Below are 27230 nucleotides of genomic sequence, written 5' to 3' on the forward strand. Positions count from 1 at the left end.
AATGTGTGGCAGGTATCAAAGTGGAGGTATTATTGGTAGTTCCTTTGTTGGTCTGATGTGGACTGATGTAACCATCCTTGAGATGGAGGTCAAAATAGAGGAAGGTAGATGAGGAAGAACAGGTGAAGCAAATGGAGAGAAATTGTTGTGGCTGTGGAGGAATGTAAATAGGGTATGCCCACCCTTGGTCCAGATCATGAAGGCATCATCAATTAATTTGAAACAGTTGAGGAGTTTGGGATACATGGTGGTTAGTGAGTATTCCTTTAGATGGTCCATGGATATGTTAGCAAAGGATGGTGCCATGGGGGAGCCCATTGCTGTACCATTTGGGTTCATTTGTGAATGTTGCCTTCAAAGGAGAAGTAATTATGGGTGGGGATATAGTTGGACATAGTGACGAGGAAGGAGGCTATAGGTTTAGAGTCAGTCAGGCACTAGGAAAGGTAGTGTAGGCAAGGCCAAGGACATGGGGATGTGAGTGTAGAGGGAGGTGCCACCGGCGGTGTCTGGGTGGGTGTTGGGTAATAAAGGAAAAAGAACTGTGATGAGTCAATGGAGGAAATGTTTGGGTATTTTATACAGGTGTGTAGGTGTGGGTAATAGGCTGAAGATGTTACCACAAGAGTAGAGATTCTGTGAGGGCACAGTTATCAGCCACAATTGGGACATCCCAGTGGTTGGGTTTATAAAATTCAGGAACAATTAGAAGATAGGTGTAAAGTGAGTGTTTGGGATGAGGAGAGAGAGAGAGAGAGACTCGAGGGGGAAGTTCTAGGGTGGACCCATGGATCTGAGGAAGGGCTGGAGAACCTGTTGGATTTCTGGAATGGGGTCACTGTGGCAGGGCTTGTAAGTGGATGTACATAATAGCTGGTGGAGTCCACAAGGTGATCTCTGCAGTTCATAACCACAGTGGCTGAGCCTTTGTTGGCAGGTAGGATTACAAAGTTGGAATCCATTTTTAGATTGTTATTCTAACAGTACCAACACATATATTAACTTCTTTCTATATCAAAATATTTTCAGCCTATATTTGATTTGGTATTTTATAGTTACCAGGTGTAAAAGATTTAGGCAGGAGCTACACACAACTTTCCTACATCACTACATATAATGATAATAGGCAAACGATAGAAATCAGAAATACATACCTCTGTCATCAACTATAAGCACCTTCCCTTGCACAGAATTCCTGCACGTTGTAACTTTGACATCTGTCCCATTTGAATCATCTTTCGGAGAATGCCACAGAAATGGTTGCTGAAATCTTCTCACAGGCAAGGATTCAATTTCATTATTCTGGGAGCTATTCTGTAATAATAAAATGATACTGATGGTCGTACATAAGAGTTCCCTTAAATTTCCTTTAATAGAAGGGAGAAAAAGAAAGTGAATCACAAAGGAACACTGAGAATTGCAAACTAACACAAAAAATAATTGTCAGAATATATATATCACACCATTTGCTAAGAAATTCTTCTACAAGGCAGAGAGTTGCACAGAGTTATAATTGAACATTATTATCTGTTACAACCTTCAGAGTTCAAGTAAATTCCATCTAGGATAAAGTAATGGAAAGTTATATTTGCTCCAAATACATTACACCCTTTCAGCACTGAAAAACAAACACAATAAAGATGATTTGTGCATCTGAGGTGGACAATGATTATATCCTTCTCAAAATAAGTCAAGAAAGGTCATAAAAGTTGTGAACTCAAGTCAACCATATGTATAAAGATGAAGAGCTGATTTATTATATGCCTGTTGTCAGTAAGTCCAACTGTGTGTGAACAGCTGTTCTTGCAGCTGCCTGAAGTTGCAATGTAGAACATAACTCACTTGTTGGATAATCTGCTGGCAGATTTACCATTTGGTTTTAGAAATAAATCACAAGCTAAGAAAGGAAATGTATTCAAAGGGAAAGTTTTAAATGAATGCTAGCCCATCTGCCCATATGGTTTGAATTCACCGCAGTCTCTTCCCTTGACTGGGTCCTATCTTCTTTATTTATTAAGCATATCTATGGAGCAGGGCCAAGTATTTATTTGCTTTGTCAGTTTTACATTAAAAGAACATTAGTTTTACTGATTCAAATTGCAAATTTACTTAGGTAACTAATAAATTTTAGCCACAATACTACTTCTGTAAATTTACATAATTTTAGAGAAATAAGGCTAAAAGATTTTATGAGGCACACATACACTCCTGGAAATTGAAGTAAGAACACCGTGAATTCATTGTCCCAGGAAGGGGAAACTTTATTGACACATTCCTGGGGTCAGATACATCACATGATCACACTGACAGAACCACAGGCACATAGACACAGGCAACAGAGCATGCACAATGTCGGCACTAGTACAGTGTATATCCACCTTTCGCAGCAATGCAGGCTGCTATTCTCCCATGGAGACGATCGTAGAGATGCTGGATGTAGTCCTGTGGAACGGCTTGCCATGCCATTTCCACCTGGCGCCTCAGTTGGACCAGCGTTCGTGCTGGACATGCAGACCGCGTGAGACGACGCTTCATCCAGTCCCACACATGCTCAATGGGGGACAGATCCGGAGATCTTGCTGGCCAGGGTAGTTGACTTACACCTTCTAGAGCACGTTGGGTGGCACAGGATACATGCGGACGTGCATTGTCCTGTTGGAACAGCAAGTTCCCTTGCCGGTCTAGGAATGGTAGAACGATGGGTTCAATGACGGTTTGGATGTACCGTGCACTATTCAGTGTCCCCTCGACGATCACCAGTGGTGTACGGCCAGTGTAGGAGATCGCTCCCCACACCATGATGCCGGGTGTTGGCCCTGTGTGCCTCGGTCGTATGCAGTCCTGATTGTGGCGCTCACCTGCACAGCGCCAAACATGCATACGACCATCATTGGCACCAAGGCAGAAGCGACTCTCATCGCTGAAGACGACACGTCTCCATTCGTCCCTCCATTCACGCCTGTCGCGACACCACTGGAGGCGGGCTGCACGATGTTGGGGCGTGAGCGGAAGACGGCCTAACGGTGTGCTGGACCGTAGCCCAGCTTCATGGAGACGGTTGCGAATGATCCTCGCCGATACCCCAGGAGCAACAGTGTCCCTAATTTGCTGGGAAGTGGCGGTGCGGTCCCCTACGGCACTGCGTAGGATCCTACGGTCTTGGCGTGCATCCGTGCGTCGCTGCGGTCCGGTCCCAGGTCGACGGGCACGTGCACCTTCCGCCGACCACTGGCGACAACATCGATGTACTGTGGAGACCGCACGCCCCACGTGTTGAGCAATTCGGCGGTACGTCCACCCGCCCTCCCGCATGCCCACTATACGCCCTCGCTCAAAGTCCGTCAACTGCACATACGGTTCACGTCCACGCTGTCGCGGCATGCTACCAGTGTTAAAGACTGCGATGGAGCTCCGTATGCCACGGCAAACTGGCTGACACTGACGGCGGCGGTGCACAAATGCTGCGCAGCTAGCGCCATTCGACGGCCAACACCGCGGTTCCTGGTGTGTCCGCTGTGCCGTGCGTGTGATCATTGCTTGTACAGCCCTCTCACAGTGTCCGGAGCAAGTATGGTGGGTCTGACACACCGGTGTCAATGTGTTCTTTTTTCCATTTCCAGGAGTGTATTTTAAATACATAAATGAAAGAAAATTTAATAACAATAACTCTGTACCAAGGTTAAGTCATTTTAGATATAAGGCACAAGACAGTCATAAGGCACACACATTCTAACAAGGAGAGGTCCCCAGTGGTGGGATCAATTTTTTGAAACCATCTATATGGTTATGTAGTTTAAGATCCCAGGTATCATACATTGCAGCCATTCAACCTGGTGGGCCCTCACTAGCAAGTAATTGACGAAAAAAAATTTTGGAACTTCGTGTGATGCTCAGTAGCTTTAAAATAGGGTGCATGAAATAGTCTGGTTGCATGCTGTAATGGATAGGACAGAAGGTTCATATGCAGGATGTTGTGGATTTGAATATCACCAGGTGCAGTAATTTTTTTATTTTATTTTTAGATCTTCATTGAAATGACTTTGATCATCATTTTTAATCAATTAACTGATTTAAATATGGCCTTGTAACATCGACCAAAATGGTCTTGCTGTGCTAGTACTGCAAACGGCTGAAAGCAAGGGGAAACTACAATCATAATTTGTCCTGGAGACATGTAGCTCTACTGCACAGTTAAATGATGATAGCATCCTCTTGGATAAAATATTCCGTAGGCAAAATAGTCCCCCATTTGGATCTCTGGGTGGGAAGAATATCAACAACAAGAGAAATAAAACTGGTGTTCTGTGGATCGGAGTGTGTAATCCCTGAATCGTGGAGGTAGGTTAGAAAATTTAAAAAGGGAAATGGATAGGTTAATGTTAGATATAGTCGGAATTTGTGAAGTTCAGTGGCAGAAGGTACACACTTCTGGCCAGGTGAATACAGAGTTATAAATTTAAAAAAAAAACCAAGTAGGGGTAATGCAGGAGTATTTTTAGTAATAAATAAGAAAATAGGAATGTAGGTACACTGCTATGAACAGCACAGTGAATGAATTACTGCAGCCAAGGTAGAAACAAAGCCCACACCCACCGCACTAGCAAAAGTTTATATGCCAACTAGCTCCACAGATGAACAGATTGAAGAAATGTATGGTGAAATAAAAGAAATTATTTAGACAGTTAAAGGAGACGAAAATGTAATAAAGATGGGGGACTGGAATACGATAGTAAGAAAAGGAAGACAAGGGTAAACTGTAGGTGAATATGGATGGAGGGAAAGAAATGGAGAAGGAAACCACCAGGTAGAATTTTGCACAGAGCATAATTTAACCATCGGTAGCACTTGATTTAAGGATCATGAAAGAAGGATGTACAAATGGAAGAGACCTGTAGATCCGGAAGGTTCCAGATTGATTATGTAATGATAAGATGTAGATTTTGGAACCAGATTTTAAATTGTAAGACATTTCCAGGGGCAGATGTGGACTCTGACCACAATTTAGTGGTTATGAACTGTAGATTAAAACTAAAGAACTGCAAAAAGGTAGGAAATTAAGATGATGAGACTTTGATATGTTAAAAGATCCAGAGATTGGCGAGAGTTTCAGTGGGAACATTAGGCAACAACTGACAAGGACATGGGAAAGAACTACATTAAAGACGAATTGATAGCTTTGAGATATGAAATAGTGAAGGCAGCAGAGGATGAAATAGGTAGAAAGACAAAGCCGAGTGGAAATCTTTGGACAACACAGGAGATATTTAATTAATGAAAGGAGTAAATATAAAAATGCAGTAAATGAAGCAGGTGAAAAGGAATACAAACATCAAACAAATGAGATTGACAGGACTTGCAAAATGGCTAATCAGGAATGGCTAGAGGGCAAATATAAAGAGTTAGAAGCATATATACTAGCGGAAAAATCAAACAATGGAAAATCCAGGATGGAATGTAACAATATTAGAGAAGGAAAGTTGCTACTCACCATATAGCGGAGATGCTGGGTCGCGATAGGCACAAGAAGATTCACACAATTATAGCTTTCACCCATTAAGGCCTTTGTCAGCAATAGACACACACACACACACACACACACACACACACACACACACACACACACACACACAGACAAAAAAAACTGTACATATGTCTGCGGTCTCAAACAAGCCAGTGTGGTATCTGTTGTCTGAAACTGCAGACGTGTGTGTGTGTGTGTGTGTGTGTGTGTGTGTGTGTGTGTGTGTGTGTGTGTGTTGCTGACAAAGGCCTTAATGGCCAAAAGCTATAATTGTGTGAATCCTTTTGTTGTGCCTATTGTGACTCGGTATCTCCACTATATGGTGAGTAGCCACTTTCCTTCTCTAATATTGTATACTAGGGGAAAGATAGATAACACCCACCAGGGAATTAAAGAGGTCTTTGGCAAAAAGAGAAGCAGCTGCAGGAATATCAAGAGCTCAGATGGAAAATCAGTCCTAAGCAAAGAAGGGAAACCTGACAGGTGGTTGGATCTGTACAAGGGAGGGCATTATTACAGAAATAAAAGAGGACGTAGAAGACGAGATGGGAGATACGATACTGCAAGAAGATTTTCACAGAGCACTGAAAAATCTAAGTCGAAACGAGGCCCCAGGAGTAGAAGACATTCTGTCAAAACTACTGATACACTTGGAAGAACCAGCCATAACAAAACTCTTCCATCTGGTGTGCAAGATGTATAAGGCAGGTGAATAACCTCAGACTTCAAAAAGAATACTATGATTCCAATTACTAAAAGGCTGTTAACACGAATTCTTTACTGGAAAATGGAAAAAGTGGTAGAAGCTGACCTCGGCAAAGATCAGTTTGAATTCCGTAGAAATACAGAAACATGCGAGAGCAGTACTGACCCTGCAACTTCTCTTGGAAGACAGATTAGGAAATGCAAACCTGCGATTATAGCATTCATAGACTTAGAGAAAGCTTTTGACAATGTTGACTGGAATACTCTCTTTGAAATTCTGAAGGTAGCAGGGTTAAAATATTGGGAGCAAAAGGCTATTTACAACTTTTACAGAAGCTAGACGGCTTTTATAACATTTGAGAAACATGAAACATAAGCACTGGTTGAGAAAGGGATGAGACATGGTCATAGCTTATCCCAGACATTATTCAATCTGAACATCTAGCAAGCAGTAAAGAAAAAGCATAGGAGCAATTGGTTTAGGAGTTAAAGTTCAGGGAGAAGAAATAAAAACTTTGAAGTTTGCTGATGGCATTGTAATTCTGCCAGGGACAGCAAAGGACTTGGGAGAGTAATTGAACGGAATGGTCACTGTCTTGAAAGGAGGATATATGATGAACACCAACAAAAGCAAAACGAGGGTAATGGAGTGGTGGTAAATCACATCAGGTGACGCTGAGGGAATCAGATGAGGATGTGAGACACTAAGTAGCAAAGAAAGATGCATCAAATAAATGTCTTCGGGCTGAAGACCACAACAACAATATTCAACTAAATGAATAGGCTTATCTGGAACTTTCCAAATTGCGTGAAGAAGTTTCAGCTTTACAGGACTGTAACAATCCCTTTGTTAGCCATGGCAGATTTCCCCCCTTTTTTCTTAGTGGTTTAGTGTTGCATGGCAAACACGCTTCAGTAATTTGTAAATAGACTAGGAGACAGTTATATTTTTCATTAACACTATCAAAGAGGTACATTTCTGAACATCTTTTCATTTTGTAGTTTTATCTGTAGGTCTGTTATGTTAGAACTGCTAATATCTCAGTAACAGATTAAGTTGAGAATACCTAATTTCCCTACTTCTTTTATTTTTGCTGTCTGTGATCTGTGAACTGATAAATTTACGTCTTTTACAAGGCATTTATATTTACTAGACAGAATATTAGTAATGATGTAAGTTAATCAATGACAGTCCAAGTGTTTATACATATTCTAGTATAATTTTGAACTGTGTTATCCACAAGTTGTAATTAAGCTATCTAGTTCTATTTTGTATTTTGATTAGGCTTCACTCTTCCATTTCAATATTTATATTGTACATTATCTTTTTTTCTTCCTTTAATACCTGGGCTCCCCAGATCTTTTCCCCACACTTTGCCCCCATTTTTATTTATCCACACAAATATTTTTAGAAAAACTTGAGACTTTACTAACTTTCGTTCTTAGTCCTCAGTGGAAGAAATACAGTATACTGATTGGTGGTGACATCAATGCCACATTTGATGTAAACAAAGACGAATTTAAAAACTCGTTACGACAATTCAACTTCATTTTTATGAACTGCAAACCCACAAGACAGTTCGCTTGTCTTGACTGCATACTTACAAATGTCAATAGGGAGATACTATCTTCAGTTGTAGCTGTCTTCGATTTCTCGGACCATGACTCAGTTTGGGTAAAAATAGGTACAGATGGGCCTAATATGGAATATAAGGAGTTTAAAGAGCCTAAACTAGTCATCATAATACCAATAACGCAAGAAAAATTGTCGAATTTCATGGTCTCACTCAGTAATTATGACTGGTCACCTATGTTTAACAATAATGCCCAGGGCTCTGGCAATACATTGTTCGACAAGATTTTTTCATTCTTTCTTAAATATATTCGAGACCAACTGCCCTCAATACAAATTTAAAGTTAATCCTAAAAGTAACAGTGACAGACATAGGGATAAGAATCCATGGTATACCACTCAACTAGCCAATATCAAAAGGAGATTGTTGTTGTATGGAGATTCTTACAGACTTCAGAAAACTGATATGGCTAAACAAAGGTACTCAAGAGCACAAAAGGAATATAAGTATGCTTTAAATGAGGCCAAAAAACAACATAACCTAGTCAGCATTGAGTCATCAAAAAATAAATGCAAAAAAGCATGGACTATAATAAATTCAGTGGCCGAAAGCAAGTAGAAAGCTGAGGTAGAAATTTCAGCAGATGAATTTAATAACTACTGTATAAAATCTGTTAACCAAATTAGGGAAAGCACTGGGAGGCCGCACGAAACTGTAGCTGATCTCATTAAATATCATAATGTAAACTACACCCTGAAAGATAAATTCCTTTTAACAGAGGTCACACCAGATGTTGTTTTAACTAGTGTAAATAATTTTAGGCCCTCTGACAGTGAAGATATATACGGTATTTCTTGCAATAAGTTAAAAAAGATAATTGGGCACATAGTATATCCTATAACTAAATGTATAAACAGATGTCTAATTGAAAGAGTATTTCCAGATGTATTAAAATTATCCAGAGTAGTGCCCATTTACAAGAAAGGAGACAAAAATTGCCCATCTAGCTATCGCCCAATACCTCTGACACCTATTTTATCTAAAGTTTTGGAATCCATCATCAACTCCCAGTTGTGTGATTATCTGACATGTAATAACATTATTACTGCGGTACAATTTGGCTTTAGGAAGGGCAAATCCACAGTCCATGCCATTGACTCCCTGATTAAAAAAGTGCTTAGTGCTTATGAAGGAAAAAAAATTTGCTCAGGCTACCTTTTGTGATCTTAGCAAAGCCTTCGATTGTGTGGAGCATATTTCACTCCTCAACAAACTAGTTTATTACGGAAACACAAACAGTGAAGTTTACAACATTTTCTAATCTTTCCTCAGCAGCCGCAAACAAATTGTTTGTATTGGTAAACAGAGATCACAGCTAGCTGAAGGTAAGTGTGGTGTGCCACAAGGCTCAGTATTAAGACGTCTGCTATTTATCCTAATGACAAACGATCTACCATCTTACATAAATACTCACTCCATTCTCCATGCAGATGATACCACTTTTTTCAGTATCAGCCCAGCCAAGGATATGCTGCAAACTGTAGCAAATGACACAATATCACAAGAATCAGTCTGGTTTCAAGCTAATGGGTTCCTGCCGAGTGAGAGTAAAACTCAAAATATTGTATTTAGTTTAAGAGTTCTGCCAGTAGCAGACTTCATGGATAGTGTTAAGTTCTTAGGTATTGTTACAGATTGTAAATTGACTTGGGAGCCACATATTAAATACATTAGTGCAAGGCTGTCTAGAGTGGTGTATTTGCTAAGGAATTTAAAAAACCATGTTCCTGCGGCCTATGCAAGATCGGCCTACTTTGCTTTTTTTCAAAGCATATCTTATGGGCTTTTAATATGGGGCAATAGCTCACACCTTCACGACATTTTGGTACTCCAGAAGAAAGTAATTTGAATTATCACAAACAGTGATGAACTGGCCCACTGCAAACCACTGTTTATCAACTTAAAAATATTAACTGTTATAAACATGTATATTTACACTGCTCTACTGCATATAAAGAGCAACTTATCAGAATACCAGCGTGGAAGAGATGTACACTCTCATGGAACCAGAAATAGTAGCCATCTTGACATACCTTACTACAGATTATCCAAGTCACTGAACAGCTACGAAATGGTGGATATGATGTTTAACAAACTGCCACTAGAATGGGTAGAAGCTCCATTTAATTTATTTAAAGACAAATTATTCAGTTGGTTAGCTGCAAATCCTTGCTAAACACATCAGGAATTTTATGACTGTAAAATATCTTACTGGTATGGAGAGTACAGCATAATTTCTTTAACTGAGTAATTTATGATGCAATGTTTTTCATATTATTTGATTTTAAATATTGTATTATATGGAAAACCAAGAGTGACATATTGATCTTCAACCCATGTACATATGCTGTATAACTTGTATATATGTAACTTGACTTTGTCAATTTCTGTAATAGCTAACCGACAATAAAATTTCATTCAATTCAATTACGATTACTCTGCAATTCACAGAACAGTGTTCAACGAATGAACAGATCTTTCATTTACAATTACTCTTTATTATATCTTTTACAGTATGGCTCTCCTTACTGGTCATTTGGTAAGCAACTGCTCATTACAAAAAGCAAATTAGAAATTGAATCTTTGGTTCTAGTCCATCATTACATACTAATTATTTCTTGTTGCTCTTCTTGTGCATTGTTACAAACTAATTTGCTTCCTTGCTTGTACACTTTAACTTTTTTGTCTGTTCTTTGTATTTTCCTTGGGGAATGAATATTGAGCCGCAAATCATTATCTAAGTCAAAAAGAAATAATACAATGATCAAATTATTAGGAATTAGCCACTGTGCCTAAGATTCATAGATTGTAATAATGTTTTTGACATGTTGTCAACTAAATCTGAGAGGACAAACCTTAAAATCAATAAGCTTTCAGAGCCTTAAACTGGGAAAAATGAAGAAGGAAACACATTAACATTATAGTTCTTAGTGTTTACCTGGTTCTGATACACTTCAATAATGGACAGAAGACTTTAACAGAGCTAACTGACAGAAAGGTAACACATAACAAACACAATGAATATAAAACAAAACAAATAAACAATAAACAAAGCAAACAGGCTCTTGTATTCAGGGCAGTTGAAGACAATGGCTTGATGGACAGAAAAGGAAATGAACAGAAGAGTAAAAATGGCTGGGTGAATTAATTAGATTTCCTTAAATTAAACTTCCAGTGTTCTGAAAGGGAAAGTTAGCAACAAGTGAGTATAATCAGTTTTGAATTACTGTCAGCAGGTAATGGACTTTACATATGAAAATCATTCAAAAGCAGAAGTTTGCTCCACAGGTAGGCGGGGAGATATATGTTGGAAATCACTAGGAAAACAAACATAAGGACCAGGATGGCACGGAAGGAGTAATCAAAACTGTAATGATAATCAAACAGAAGTGGCAGGACACATAGGCAGACAAATGGACAGCGGCAGATGAAGGAAAGTCTTTGCTAAATTCCACAAAATAAGACAGAAAAAGACGATGACCTAATAGAAGATGGGTAGATAATTTCAAAAAACGCACAGGACCAACATGAACATGTACAGTTGAATACTGCAGTTCTTGGAAATGTGATGGAGGTTGCCTGTATCTGACAGTTGGTGTCAAATACCTTATAATGATGTTTAAGTAACCCACTAAACATACGCTACACTATAAATTGTAACCAATAAACTGACATCTAATACTGATAAAAATTCTTTCAAGCTTTCAAAGGAAAAGCAAAAGGATGTTCTTGCCAAAGCAGAATCTCTAATGCGATACAGTGTAATAATCTGGTGAAACTCAAGTGGCAGCGAACAAAAGTTGTTTCACAATATGGGCCATAGAAGGTGCAGCTTCCAGAAAGTATTTCAACTGCTCTCTCTCTCTCTCTCTCTCTTTTTTAAAAAAAAAAAAAAAAAAAAAAAAAAAGACTTACAAGTCTTTCCATTACCTTGTTTATATATTTATCTCAAGTATTTTTATTAGGAAAATCTTAGATGATGATAAACGGTTTGTAGTTAAAAACCAAGATATTCACTTATGTAACACGAGAGGAAACCAAGATATACATGTCGAATATTCAGATACAAAACTAAGACAAAGTGGACCATTCCAAGCAAGAAACAAGCTGTACAACTAATTACTTTGTGACATCAAAAATTATCAAGGCATTTCAGCATTTAAAACAGATGTTCAGGCCTAACTACTCCAAAAGTATTAGTATTATGTACCTGACAAAAGGTTCAAAGCTAAATGTGTCAATTATTATCGAATTAATATAATTATAGCGTAAGATTTGTATAGCTTCTGTGGAATGGTTGCATGCATTCCATCCTATTGCATAAGGCTAATTGAACAGCTTTATTCCTATGTCATAAAAAAATGACCAGTTCAATATCATAATGAAACCTACTTGCCTTACACAAATGATATAAAGTGGTAATAAAGACTACAAAACCACATTCTTTTCTGCCAGAGTAGTTACGTTTATCTTGTTTACAAGAGACAAGGCAACGGAGCTTTGCAAATGAACTGCAAAAAACTTTTCTCTTTATTAATGCAATAATCGTCACAAAGTTCCAAAGACGTATTCGGCATGTGTTGGCACTGGTCACAATGGTTCGTAGTTCTCCTGATTTCTGAGAGGCGTCATTACCACAATTGAAAACAACAATTTCTCCCTTATCATACGGCCTCCATCTGCTCTCACAAATAAATTAAACACTAAATAAGAAACATACATACATTTCCGCTGTAGGAAATGTATTGGATCAAGTATCAGATGTCCTAACCTTTAGCAACGTACCTCTTTCACGAAGCTTACCACGCAGTAAGTAAAAGAGACGGCGAAAATCAATCCTAGCACAATTCTTTTTCTTATTATACGCATTAAAAATGCTGTCCACATGTTCGATCATACATTCCTCACCTCTAAAAGCAAGATAAACTTAATAGCGCCTACATTATGAAATGTTTTTGTTATTGCATTCCGCGCATCGCTTTGCGTCTTCGCTTTGCGCTTTTGATCTTGTACTTGTACGGCGCCTTTTTCAAATGGCAACGCACGACTTCTGCTTTTTCAGTCATGTACGTTATTGGCCACAATAGCATATAAACAATGTACAAAAACGTAAATAATCCATGGGCGTGTTCACTGCGAATTTTTTCTCTCTTCCTATTTGTTTCGGATAAAAATACTATAATGAGTGGTTGTGAAAATATGATTAAAAATGTGATTGACGGTCTACGGCAATTACAGCTTGAATAAAATGGTGCTGTACATTTTTTTATCGTCATAATTAGTTTTAAGTGACTAAAAGCTTCTTTATTCTACGATAATAACGCGTATAATGGTATGCAGATACTAATATTTCTATTTTTAAAACACAACGAAACTGTCTACTTTTCTTACACAAAGTTGAAGGCATCTTGTTCTTCGGAGTAAGTCTGAACGAATTAGTAAATTTTATGGCTATTATTAATCACTACAACATGGAATTTGCTAAATCACTAATAAATTGTTAATGCGTTACTGTCTGAAATGAAAGATTATTTCCCGTTGAGTTTTAGTACGAGCACTTTATTAACAACATTTTAATATACACGCGAGAACGAACAATCGGAACACCTCGAGTTAACCGCAGAATATACGAAGTCAACGAATAAAAATGAAATCGAAGAATAAACAATACGTTATTGTTCTAGGATAGCTCATAATGACTTAGTACCAAGCAGGTTCTAACCTCATTGCATAGTACATCGCCTAGAGACACTTAGGTGGTGCTGCATAATGTCCTTACCTCTCTTCATCACAGCCGACACCCTTTATGGTGATTTCCAAGAATGTTTGCCCATCGAAGCCGCGGGCTTCAAACGATAGATATCGAATGTGCAATGGTGGCGCGCGTTATGATAAATTATTTGTGAGAGGCTAGAAAAACCCAAACGATTTATGACGGTAGTGAGTGGGATATCTGGTATTGTAGACGCTTCTTCGGCCGATTGCCTTACGTGGGAGAATCTAATTCCATGCTTATGCAATGTAGAAAATTGTTTCAATTTTTGTAGGAAATGTGACACTCTACCCATATTTCTGCCTGACACTTGCAGAGTCTACCCAGGTTACGGCAAAAAGGGAATTCTTCCCGTAGCATACACATCAAATGGACTTCATGACCACAACGTCGACGTCGAGTGTGGTAAGTCGTTTCCTTTGTTGTTACAACTATTTTAGTAACGCTCTTCTTTTGCCATTGCTGCAGTGACCACTATAAACATGCTCATACTGCGCGCCACCATAGCTGCGTGATCGATTTAGAATCGTCACGTTCGATATATATCGTGTGGAGACCGCGGCTTCGATAGGCACACATTCTTGGAAATTACCCCCTTTATTTCCAACTGTAACGATCTTCTTTTGCCGTTGCTGCAGTGCCCACTATAAACATGCTCATACTGCGCGCCACCATAGCTGCGTGATCGATTTAGAATCGTCACGTTCGATATATATCGTGTGGAGACCGCGGCTTCGATAGGCACACATTCTTGGAAATTACCCCCTTTATTTCCAACTGTAACGATCTTCTTTTGCCGTTGCTGCAGTGCCCACTATAAACATGCTCATACTGCGCGCCACCATAGCTGCGTGATCGATTTAGAATCGTCACGTTCGATATATATCGTGTGGAGACCGCGGCTTCGATAGGCACACATTCTTGGAAATTACCCCCTTTATTTCCAACTGTAACGATCTTCTTTTGCCGTTGCTGCAGTGCCCACTATAAACATGCTCATAATGCGCCCCCGCCATAGCTGCGTGATCGGCTTAGAATCGCACGTTCGATATCTATCGTGTGGAGCGCGCGGCTTCGATAGGAAACATTCTTGGAAATTACCCCCTTTATTTCCAACTGTACTTTCTACACAAACGGAAGTGGCCTCTAGGTAGCGTGATGATCGACAGAATGGTGGGTGACTGCCAAGTCTTGTTGTAGATTCATGAGGCATTTTGTCCTACATCCGCTGTGACTTGTCTATTTAGGAGGTGCAAAAAAACAGATTTTACTCGATCAATGGAAGTCATAATTGAGGTAGCATTACCAAATAAGTCGTAGTGAACCTCAGGGTAGCATATCAGGACCTCTGCTGTTCCCTACTCTTACTTACTTACTCTCCTGGTCCCACAAACCACTGTCGGCTTTTTGGCCTCATCAAGGTACAGAAAACTGGTTGAAACCTGAAACTGGTAGCAGTGAGATTTTTGGGGAAATTTTCATTGTGTATCAAAAGTATAGGCAAATGGGAAATGGATGTAGTGTATTTGTGGCAATAGACAAGATACTCAAATCACTTGCACGTAAGTTCCCCAGTCATCCTGTAATCATTCGTGGAGACTTTAATCATCCAACAATCAAGTGAGAAAATTATAGTTTCGTTAGTGGTGGATATGATAAGACATTCTGTGAAACTATAAATGCCTTCTCTGAAAACTACCTAGAACAAACAGTTAGGAACACCACTCATGATGAAAATGTATTGGATCTAATGGCATCAAAGAGACCTGACTTCTACTAAAATGTCCACATTGATACTGTTATTAGTGACCATGAGTATTTGTGGCAACAATCATTATCGAAGTACAAATGACAATTGAAACAAGCAGACAGATATGTATGTTCAGTAAACTGGATAAAAAATCAACACTGTCATATCTCAGTGAGGAACTTGAAACTTTCAGCACAGGGCAGGAGAATGTAGAGGAACTGTGGCTCAAGTTTAAAAGAATAGTTGACCATTCACTGGATAGGTACATACCCAGTAGAAGGTTTCACAGTGGGAGGAAACCCCCATGGTATACAGTCACTGCAAAGAAACTTCTAAAGAAACAGGCATTACTACATAACAAGCGTAAAACAAATTATAGGACTATAAATATACAGATGCTGAATTAAATGTGTGAGCAACGCATGATGTCTTCAATGACCAACATAGCAGAATATTGTCAAATCATATTTCACAAATACAAAGAAATACTGGTCATATATAAAGGCTGTTAATGACACCAAAGTTAGTGTCTAGTCCCTAGCGATTGAGACGGGAAATGAAATTAAGAGTAGCAGAGAAAAACCGTAAATGCTAAATTCTGTTGAGGGTAGCAAAGCAAAAGCTGAAATGCTTAACTCCATTTTCAAATCTTCCTTCACAAAGGAAAACCCAAGAGAATTGTCCCAATTTTATCCTTGTACCACTAAAAAGATTAATGATATAAGTATTAGTGTTGAGAAACGGCTAAAATCGTTAAAACTGAACAAAGCTCCAGGGCCTGTTGGAATCCCCATAAGACTCTATACTGAATTTGTTCCTGACTTAGCCCCTCCTCTAACTATAATCTATTATAGATCTCTTGAACAAAAACCGTGCCCAGTTATTGGGGAGAGGCACAGGTCATACCCATCTACAAGAAGGGTAGTAGAAGTGATCCACAAAACTACCGTCCAATATTGGTTTTTGTAGAATCTTATAACATATTTTGACCTGAAGCATAATGAGGTATTTTGAACAAAAATGACTTCCTCAACACCAGCTAGCATGATTTCAAAAACATCAATAATGTGAAATCCAACTCACACTTTTCTCACATGATATATTGAAAGCTTTAGATCAAGGTAGTCAGATGCAGTATTTCTTGGTTTGTATAAAGCATTTGACTCAATACCACACCTGCACTTATTGTCAAACATATGATCATAAGGGGAATCAAGTGAAATTTGTGATTGGATTGAGGACTTTTTGGGAGGGAGGAGGCAGCATGTTATCTTGGATGGAGAGTCATCGTCAGATGTAGAAGTAATTCCAGGTGTGCCCCAGGGAAGTGTGCTGGGGGCCCTTCTGTTTATGTGGTACATTAATGACCTTACAGACAAAATTGACAGTAACCTCAGATTTTCTGCAGATGATACATTTATCCATGATGAAGTATTGTCTGAAAGAAGCTGCATAAATACTCAGTCAGGTGTCAATAAGATTTAAAAGTGGTACAGAGATTGGCAACTTGCTCTAAATGTTCAAGAATGTGAAATTTTGCACTTCACAAAATGAAAAAATGTAATATCCTATGACTATAATATCAGTGGGTCACTGTTGGAATCAGACAACTTGGTGTAACATTGTGTGGGAATATGGAATGGAATGATCACATTGGCTCAGCCATGGGTAAAGCAGGTGGTAGACTTCAGTTTATTGGTAGAATATTGAGCAAGTGGAACCAGTCTACAAAGGAGAATGCTCAGAAATCACCCAAGTAACAGGTTCTAGAACATTGCTCAAGTGTGTGGGACCTGTATCAAATAAGACTAACAGAGAATGTTGAACATACACAGATAATGGCAGCACAAATGGTCACAGGTTTATCTGATCCAAGGGAGCATGTCACAGAGATGCTGAAGAAACTGAACTAGAGGAGTCTTGAAGATAGATGTAAACAAATTGAAATGGAAGACTGTTGACGGTAGAAGAACATTATTCCAAGAAAGTCTACAAACAAATTTCAAGAAACAGTTTTAAATAATGAGTGTTGGAATATAATACAACCCTCTACGTGTCACTCATTTAGGGATCAAGACGACAAGATTAGAATAATTACACCATGCACAGAGGCAAGAGTCATTCTTCTTGTGCTCCATACGTGAATAGAGTGGGAAGAAACCCTAATAATTGGTACCATGGGATGTACCCTCTGCCTTGCACTCCACAGTGGTTTGCAGAGCATCAATGTAGATGTAAATGTAGTGCAGAAATCCACACACACACAAACCTGACATGGTGTCACACGATTGATTGTGCATCCAGCCACCACCACGCACAGATGTGTGTGTGTGTGTGTGTGTGTGTGTGTGTGTGTGTGTGTGTGTGTGTGTGTGAGTTAGATAAGCCTATAGTGCTATAGTGGGAATTAGTGAAGTGCGGTAGCTGAAAGAACAGGACTTCTAGCCAGGTCAGTGCAGAGTTATAAATAAAAAGTCAGAGAGAGGTAATGCACCATTAAGTCTAATAATGAATAAGAAAACAGAAATGCAGGGGAATTATTATGAGCAACATAGTGAATGCTGGTAGCCAGCAGTTAAGACCATGGAGCTGAAAAAAGTGGCTTCCTCAAACTTTGTCCAATTTTCCTGTACTTACAGTCCTATCCCACTCTGTTGATTGAAGTTTGTGCATTTAACACCAACCAAAAGCCTCCAGTGAGTTTTTCCATCACTATAAAAGGCAATGTGTACACTCAGTCTGGGCTCAATAATACCATCATTGATCATCTTTTGTATGTCTTCTTCGAACACCACAGCTCTTGGGTATTGGATATGGTTTGCAGAAGAAAGTCTTCTCATCCCTTATCTCAAATCTACAAACATATTCATCAATAATAACCGGTTTATCAGAAAACACTTCTTTCTATTTCCCACTTCTGTTATAGGGTCAATATATTGGATTTGTGTTAGCAGTAGCTGCCAGGTGGACTTGTTCCACCTTTTTTAATTCCTGTTTAATAGTGATTAAATTACTCTTAAAAGGTACTTTATGTATTGTATTCCCATTTTTCTGCCATACTCTTATTTGTGTCAAAACTGAGGGACACTTTACTTCCCAATATTTATTCTAGACCTAGAAGTGCAGTAGCCACCCGAAAGATCGCGGGAGCCGCACATCGGCACGGCGCGTCACGGACAGTAGTTGCCGAAAGTGGTGAAGTGCGATGGAAACGTGAATCGTGTTACTACAAGAATCGTATCTAAGTTTTGGTTTGGCACAATTAATAATTTTTGATAGCAGGCAGAGGTATTAATAACTATGGGCAGTCTCATTTCTTCCTTTATCAGCTTTCCCTTTCCTTTATTTCCAGTTATACCTACAACATAAATTCCAGTTACTGATACTGTTAAGTACACATACTTATTTTGTGTAGTTAATGTTAGTTTGTGCAGTATTAGATATACCTTGTTCCCTGAATCTAAATGAATACCTACATCCTTGCTGAAATCTTTCCCTGAAATTCTTGGTTTTATTTGAGCTTCCTTATTACTGTTCTCTTCTTCAAGCAACTTCTTACACTTGGCCTCTTAGTGGCCAAGGAACAGTAGCTCGTTTAGTAACAGTGAGGAATAAATCGTGAATGAAACACGGAATCTGATTGGATCGACGAAAACTGTATACCTAACATCCAGGCTGGTAATTAGTGGAATTATTCACCGAAGATCAGTAAGTGATAGTTACACCAACAGGATAAATACCGGCATTAGGGAACAGTGCAACAGACTTAGTGCAGTATTCATTGACGCCAGCTACGTGGGATTAGCCGAGCGGTCTGAGGCGCTGCAGTCATAGACTGTGCAGCTGAGGATAATTTAGGTTAAATAGTGTGTAAGCTTAGGAACTGATGACCTTAGCAGTTAAGTCCCATAAGATTTCACATACATTTATTATTATTATTTTTTTCATTGACCCAAACAAGTTCTTTAACTATAAGTTTGGGAAAAGACGGCCTGCACTTGTATAGCCACCCGAAAGATCGTGGGTGTAAAATCCTAAGAAGCTAGGGAAACTAATTCATTCTGATAGAGGTGACAAAGAGAAAACTCAAACTGAAAATAAAAAGTTTAGGTACCAAACAAAGGATGCACGTGAAATAGATAAAAGCAAAAATGATCTATTGATGCACTGGAATATAAATGGCTTAGGGGCAGAACTACCAAATCGTACATAATCAAAAATCGATGAACTAAAAATTCTGCTTTCAGAATCCGTAAATATTAAAATAATCTGCCTAAACGAACACTGGTTAACAGAAGATAGTATAAAAGTATTAAAAAGTATTAATAATTTTAAGGTAGTTGCTAACTTTTGTAGAATAAGCAAATCTCGTGGAGGCTCTTGCATTCTTGTCAATTCTTCTGTAAGTTATACAGTAAGAGATAGTTTTAATTATCTAAATGAAGAGAGTGGGTTTGAAAGTTGCTCTGTGGAACTAAGTGATCTGAACACACTAGTTATAGCAATCTACAGAATTCCTGGATGTGCGGTAACAAAATTGTTTTTAGCCAAATTCGAATGCCTCCTTGGAAAACTCCAGAAAGAAAGAAAGATAAAAGTTGTTATAGCAGTAGACTCCAACTTAAATGTCTTAGTTGAAAGCAATGATTATACAAAATTTCGTGACTTAATTCAGAAATCTGGTTTCAAGCTTAATTTTTCTGAAGGCACTAGGGAAAACAGCAGATCAGTGACCTGCACAAATACTGCTTAGACTCGGGTATTTTAGATCACTCAACTCTGTTTATTGAGCTACCAAAAGCAAATAACCTAAAGCCTGCAGAAGTGTATATAAAAAGGGATCTCAGTAAAAGTAAAATGGATTTATTCTGCAGTAAATTAAGTATGATAAGTTGGCCTGTAGACCCCAATATTTCAAGCTCGATAAACTATGACAAATTCTTAAAATGTTTCTTAGAGGTATTTAATGAATCATTTCCTCGTAGAAATAAGCAAAAGAAAGTAAATGGTAAACTCAAATGGATTACAACAGGAATAAAAATTTCTAGTGCCAGAAAGAGAGAGCTCCACAATGAGTTAAAATCAAACAGAAATCTGGATTTTGTTACTTATGTCAAACAGTATAAAGCTGTATTTAGGAAAGTTGTAGTGTCAGCTAAAAATATGGCAAATAATAAATTCATGAGAACACAGAAATAAGACAAAAGCAGTGTGGTCAGTTGTTCAGTCTGAATTAGGTGCCAAAGTAAAAATTCAAGAGATTTTGAAAATTAAACATGAAAATGAAATTATAGTAAACCCTGTTCAGATGTCAAGTTGTTTCAATGAATTCTTCCTAAATGTAGTAATATCGGATGTGGATATGACATTCTATGAGGGCATTACAAATTTGGAAAACAGCCAGAACACATCTTTCAAACAATGTGAAAAAATCACCCAAAGGGATGTGGAAAAGGAAATATTGTCTCTAAAAAACAAAGCTTCACATGGGTGGGATGAAATAACATCTGTAATCAAGTATGTGTACGATATTATTTCTCAACCACTGTCAAATATTATAAATCAGTCTTTTGAACAGGGATGCTTTCCAAATGTATTGAAATATGCTGAGATCAAACTTCTATTCAAGAAAGGATTGACAATAGGTATGGGGAATTACTGCCCTATCTCTCTCTTGCCGGTCTTCTCTAAAGTGTTTGAAAAGATTGCAGCAAAACAAATTAATAAATTTCTTACTGTAAATGATATAATTTTTAAAAACCAGTTCAGATTCCAACAAGGTAAAGCACTGTGAGTGCCATAAATGAGTTTATCCAAAAAAATATGCTCCACGTTAGATAAAGGTAGAAAGGCCACAGGAATATTCTGTGATCTAACTAAAGTTTTCGATTCAGTGAATCATGCATTACTCCTCCACAAATTACAGGTGTATGGAATGAGGGACACTGATTTAAAATGGTTTAGCTCTTACCTGTCAGGTAGGAAACGGAGTAATTTTAACTTCAAATGGAATCAATTATTCCTCAGACTGGAAAACAGTTCCCCAAGGAGTCCCACAAGGTTCGATATTCGGTCCCTATCTGTTTATTTTTTACGTAAATGACCTACCACTTGCTATTGATGTTCATTCAGTCTTATTTGCTGATGATACATCAGTTCTAATTGAAAATGAGGTATCTGAAAATATTCCAGAAAAAGCCAAAAATACTATAGAAAAACTTGAATCTTGCTTCTATCAAAATGGACTGAAACTAAATGTAACTAAAACAAAAATGATGCAATTTGAAGCTAAATCAGTAGAAAGGACTGAAATAAAGATAACTTGCATTGTTCAGGATGACACAGAAGCAAACCACATGAAGTTCTTAGGCCTAAATCTTGACAAAAATTTAAATTGGAAGGTACACATAGATTACTTAGCAAATAAACTGAACAACTTAGCATTTGCAATGTGTATTTTGTCAGGTGCCACAAACATGGATACCAGATAGATAGTTTATCACTGCTACTTTGAGTCAGTTATTCGTTATGGCATAATCTTCTGGGGAAATTCAGCAAATGTCACTAGGCTCCTAGTATTACAAAAGAAAGTAATTAGAAACAAGTGTGTTGCAAAAAAAAGGGAATCCTGTCCACCACTGTTAAAAAATTTAAAAATACTATCTATCCTCTCACTTTACATATATCAGATGGTGGTGTTCCTACATAAAAATCAACGTACACTAGACACTTTCCATTTTGACCACAACTGCAGCTCTTGCCACAGAGATAACTTCAAACTTCTAACACATCATTTAAAACTTTATGCCCAAATGCCAGAGTATATGGGGTTAAAAATATTCAATAAAATAAGACACTAATATATTTAAAATGGAGCTTGGCCCACTGAAAAGATTGCTCTTTACTCTTCTGGTGGAAAAGTGTTATTATTCTGTCAATGAATTCATTGAGGACAGCTTCAGTCTGAACACAGGGGTTATATTACATGTATTATTTTATGTACATGTGTAGCTGTAACTTAGAAATGTAAAATAGAATGTAAACTTTTGTATTTCTCTTAAAAAAACCGAAAAAGTTTCTTTTGTAAACCTTGATATGTGTCCTGTACGTCAAATCAAATGATTTGAAAATTGTACGTAATGAGATGACCCCCCAGGGGGTCCACAACTCTTTTGTGGATACGTGCATAGCGAGCACAGGACCCTGAGCTAACGTGGCCTTCCTTCCTTTCCGGGCTGCATACCTTCCCTTTCCGCATCCTTCCCCATCCCCCATCTTCTCCCGCCCCCCCTCACCTCTGGCTCTTTCCTTCCCTTTCTCCCCCTCTGGGAGTATGGTTTGTGCCTACATCCGGAGACAGATGCTCGAAACTGTAACAAATTCTTTGCTTTCTCCGCTTGTAAGTCTTCGTCCTTCCTCTGTCCTTCTCTTTTCCTTACCTCTTCTCTTTGCCCTTTTCTCCGCTGCGGCATTTGAGACCTCTCTTCTTTCCTTTCCCTTTCTCTTTTTTCCTCCCTGTGCGTGTCTGAAGGCCGACCCACGCATTTCCATGCGTAGCCGGTGACGGGGTAACGCGTAATTTCCCGCCCCGGGTAGACAGGTAGGACACGTACGTACCCCCTGGTAACGGCCAGGCCCAGGGAGGGGTGATTACCTGAGCTGATACCTTCCAAAAGTGCCAATTGGTCCCTCTGTCCGTTTGTCGGGAGGTGTGACCTGAGGTGTGAACAATCACCTAAGGCAGGAGTGCCCTCAGAGAGGGCCCCCACAAGGAAGGAGCGCGCCATCGGAGACGCTGGCAATCATGGGGGATACTTTCGCAATGGTTTCCTCATTTTCTACTATGTCAGCTCACAAGCGTAAGTTCAATGAGTCTCAGCCACAGACAGTCCTTCCATCGTTGCCACAGTTCCTTGTTGTTTCTCAGTCTGACGAAGGTCACGACTTCTCCACGGTCAACCCTTTCATTATTCAGAGAGGTGTCGACGCAATTGTAGGTCCTGTAAAGTCTTGTTCCACATTACGAAATGGCACCTTGTTGTTAGAAACAGTCAGTGCCCTCCAGGCACAAAAATTGCTGCGTACTTCACTGCTACACACCTTCCCTGTCCGGGTGGAACCGCACCGAACTTTAAATTCATCACGTGGGGTCGTTTATACTCGCTCCCTCGACGGATTGTCCGAGGAGGAAATTCAACACTACCTGTCTGACCAGGGCGTAAGGGCAGTTCATAGAGTCATGAAAAGGGTTGACAAGAACATCATTCCAACCCGTACTGTCTTCTTGACATTTGACAAAGTTCAACTCCCATCGAAAATCAAAGCAGGCTATCAGACAATTTCCGTTCGCCCTTACATCCCAAACCCTATGCGTTGCTATCGGTGTCAGCGGTTCAATCACACCAGCCACTCCTGTTCCAATCCGGCCAAATGTGTTACGTGTGGCAAGGATGCCCATGAGGGTGCTTGTCCACCTCCATCCCCTCGTTGCATCAACTGTATGGGTGACCACGCTGCTTCCTCTCGAGATTGCCCCGTTTTTAAAGACGAAAAGCTCATTCAGGAAATCAGAGTGAAGGAAAAGGTGTCGACCTTTGCTGCTCGAAAATTATTCGCCAGTCGACAGCCCACTGTGCCTCAGACAGGAAAATACAGCACTGTCCTTGCCTCTCCTCGGCCAACAAAGGAGGCGGCCACGCAGACTTGTGACCTTACATTTAGTGCCACGGTCGTCAGATCGGCCAGCGCAAAGATCGCCCGTTCAACTTCCCCACTTTCGCCTGCCCACTCTATGGCTCACCCTTCATCGGGTTCTGCTAAATCTCGAGCCCAAAAGTCAGACACCAAGACTTCGAAAAAAGAGCATACTCGTGAAGATTTTTTACGTACCCCAACTTCACAACCATCGGTTCCTCCTTCATCTAAACATCATGTTTCCAAGAAGGCTAGTAAGAAACCCAGTTCATCTCCTTCTCTGCCAAGGCGTATCTCATCTACAGCACCACCTGACGGTAATCGCCCTCGGCCGTCTTCTGTGTCGCCGAGGCGCACTGCTGGTGGCCGACCAACCGGTCGATCGCTGGTGGCAGGAGCTGCTCCTGAACAACCTATGGATCAGGATCTTCTGCCTTCGGCTGACTGCCATTCCATGCTGTCGGTCGCAAGCTCTGAGCAGTCGCTGACTTGACGGCAACCTTGGTCACATTCCTCCATTTTCTGTTCACCCTATGTCCATTATCCACTGGAATATCCACGGCCTTCGAGCAAATCGGGATGAACTGTCGATCCTCTTACGATCCTACTCGCCGGTCATCTTCTGTCTTCAGGAAACAAAGCTGCGTCCCCATGACCGCTTTGTTCTCCCCCATTTTCAGTCTGTCCGATTTGATCTCCCCTCTGTTTAAGGCACTCCAGCACATGGAGGACTCATGATTCTTCTCCATGATACTCTCCATTATCACCCAATCCCCTTAAACACTTCCTTCCAAGCTGTCGCTGTCTGTCTTTCCCTTTCTGGATATACCTTTTCTCTTTGTACTGTATACATTCCATCGTCAACACCAATGGCACGAGCTGATCTCCTTCATCTTCTTGGTCAGCTTCCACCCCCCTATTTGCTGGTTGGGGACTTCAATGCCCACCACCCGCTTTGGGGATCTCCACATCCTTGTCCACATGGCTCACTATTGCTAGACGTCTTCCACCAAGCGGATCTAGTTTGCCTCAACACTGGGGTCCCTACATTTTTGTCTGCCTCCACGACAAACTTCTCTCATTTGGACCTTTCGGTCGGTACTGTTCCGCTAGCTCGGCGCTTCGAATGGTTCTCCCTTGATGATACACACTCGAGTGACCACTTTCCATGTGTCCTTAGACTGCAGCCTCAACTGCCATATATGCGCCCGCGACGCTGGAAGTTTGCCCAAGCCGATTGGACACTTTTTTCGTCTCTAGCGACATTCGATGACCGTCACTTTCCTAGCGTCGACGATGAGGTCACACATATTACAGACATTATTCTTACAGCTGCGGAACGTTCAATACCACGCACCTCCGCATTGCCCCAGCGCCCCCCAGTTCCTTGGTGGAACGAGGCATGCCGTGACGCAATACGTGAGCGTCGACGTGCTCTTCGCGTTTTCCGCCACCATCCTACTTTGGCCAACTGTATCCGCCATAAGCAGTTCCGTGCGCGATGCCGTCGCGTCATCCGTGATAGCAAGAAGGCAAGCTGGAAATTCTTTACTGGCTCATTTAACAACTTCACTCCCTCCTTGGAAGTTTGGAGTCGGATACGACGGTTATCTGGCGCGCCCAGATTCTCCCCGGTCTCTGGGCTCACTGTCGCGCATGATACGTTAGTGGACCCCGTCGCAATTTCTAACTCATTGGGTCAACACTTTGCTGAGATTTAGAGCTCTTCAAATTACACGCCAGCGTTTCTCCCGAAGAAACGTGCAGTGGAAGTGCAACCTCTTGCTTTCTCCTCTCAAAATCGCGAAAGCTATAATACTGTTTTCTCCATGCGGGAACTCCAACATGCACTCTCTTCTTCTCGCTCCTCCACCCCAGGACCGAATGGTATCCACATCCAAATGTTGCTGGATTTATCAACCCATAGTCTGTGTTACCTCCTTCGCCTTTATAATCGAATTTGGACCGACAGTACTTTTCCCAGACGATGGCGGGAAGCTATCGTCGTTCCTGTTCCGAAACCTGGAAAGGACAAACATCTCCCCTCTAGCTATCGCCCCATTTCTCTCACAAGTAGTGTATGTAAGGTTTTGGTGCATATGGTGAATTGCCGTTTAGCTTGGTGGCTGGAGTCCCGCAGTCTTTTAACACCTGCCCAATGCGGTTTCCGAAAGCATCGTTCTGCAGTTGACCATCTTGTTGCTCTCTCCACTTATATCATGAACAATTTTCTCCGGAAGCGCCAAACAGTGGCAATATTTTTTGATCTGGAGAGAGCATACGATACCCGTTGGAGGACAGGCATCCTCCGCACACTGTTCTCTTGGGGCTTTCGAGGTCGGCTGCCCCTTTTTCTTCGCGAATTTATGGCAGAGCGCACATTTAGAGTGCGGGTGAACACTACTCTCTCCCGTACTTTCTCCCAAGAAAACGGGGTACCCCAGGGTTCCGTGCTGAGTGTTGTACTGTTTGCCATTGCCATAAATCCAATTATGGATTGTCTCCTTCCTGATGTCTTGGGCTCCCTCTTTGTGGACGATTTTGCGATCTACTACAGCTCTCAACAGACCAGCCTTCTTGAACGATGTCTTCAAGGATGTCTCGATCGCCTCCACTCTTGGAGCATCGAAACTGGCTTCAGTTTTTCTCCCAGTAAGACCGTTTGCGTTAATTTTTGGCGGCGTAAGGAGTTTATTCCACCCTCGTTACATCTAGGACCTGTCAACCTTCCATTTTCGGACGTCGCTAAATTCTTCGGTCTTATGTTTGACAGAAAACTGTGCTGGTCCTCCCACGTTTCCTATCTTTCGGCTCGCTGTCTGCAATCCCTCAACACCCTCCGTGTCCTGAATGGTACCTCCTGGAAGGTCCTTCTCCGCCTCTATCGCGCCTTAGTGCGCTCGAAATTGGACTATGGAAGCATAGTTTACTCCTCTGCTCGGCCGTCTATTCTTCGTCGTCTCGACTCTATCCACCACCGTGGATTACGTTTAGTGTCTGGAGCTTTTTACACCAGCCCTGTGGAAAGCCTTTATGCTGAGACTGCTGAAGCTCCGCTGTCCTATCGGCGAGCAGTCCTTCTGAGTCGTTATGCTAGCCATCTGTCTTCCATGCCTCCTAATCCAGCCCATGACATATTTTTCGACGCCTCCT

The 27230-nt window shown here is 40.4% G+C and overlaps 1 protein-coding gene across 2 annotated transcripts in view; it reads right to left on the reverse strand.

The window, feature by feature from the left end:
• Positions 1-12857, reverse strand: part of LOC126241446 (SREBP regulating gene protein) — a 53240-nt gene extending 40383 nt beyond the window's left edge. For both annotated transcript variants that reach the window (XR_007545368.1, XM_049948006.1), the window contains exons 1-2: positions 12646-12857; positions 1155-1314 (exon numbers count right to left, since the gene is read on the reverse strand). Coding sequence is in view for 1 of the 2 variants with exons in the window: in XM_049948006.1 (XP_049803963.1) it covers positions 1155-1314; positions 12646-12747 (262 nt within the window). In the remaining variant the exon portion in view is untranslated. The remainder of the gene's footprint in view (positions 1-1154; positions 1315-12645) is intronic.
• Between the last annotated feature and the right edge of the window lie 14373 nt (positions 12858-27230).

This window comes from Schistocerca nitens, chromosome 1 (assembly GCF_023898315.1).
Source record: "Schistocerca nitens isolate TAMUIC-IGC-003100 chromosome 1, iqSchNite1.1, whole genome shotgun sequence".
Classification (NCBI taxonomy): Eukaryota; Metazoa; Arthropoda; class Insecta; order Orthoptera; family Acrididae; genus Schistocerca; species Schistocerca nitens.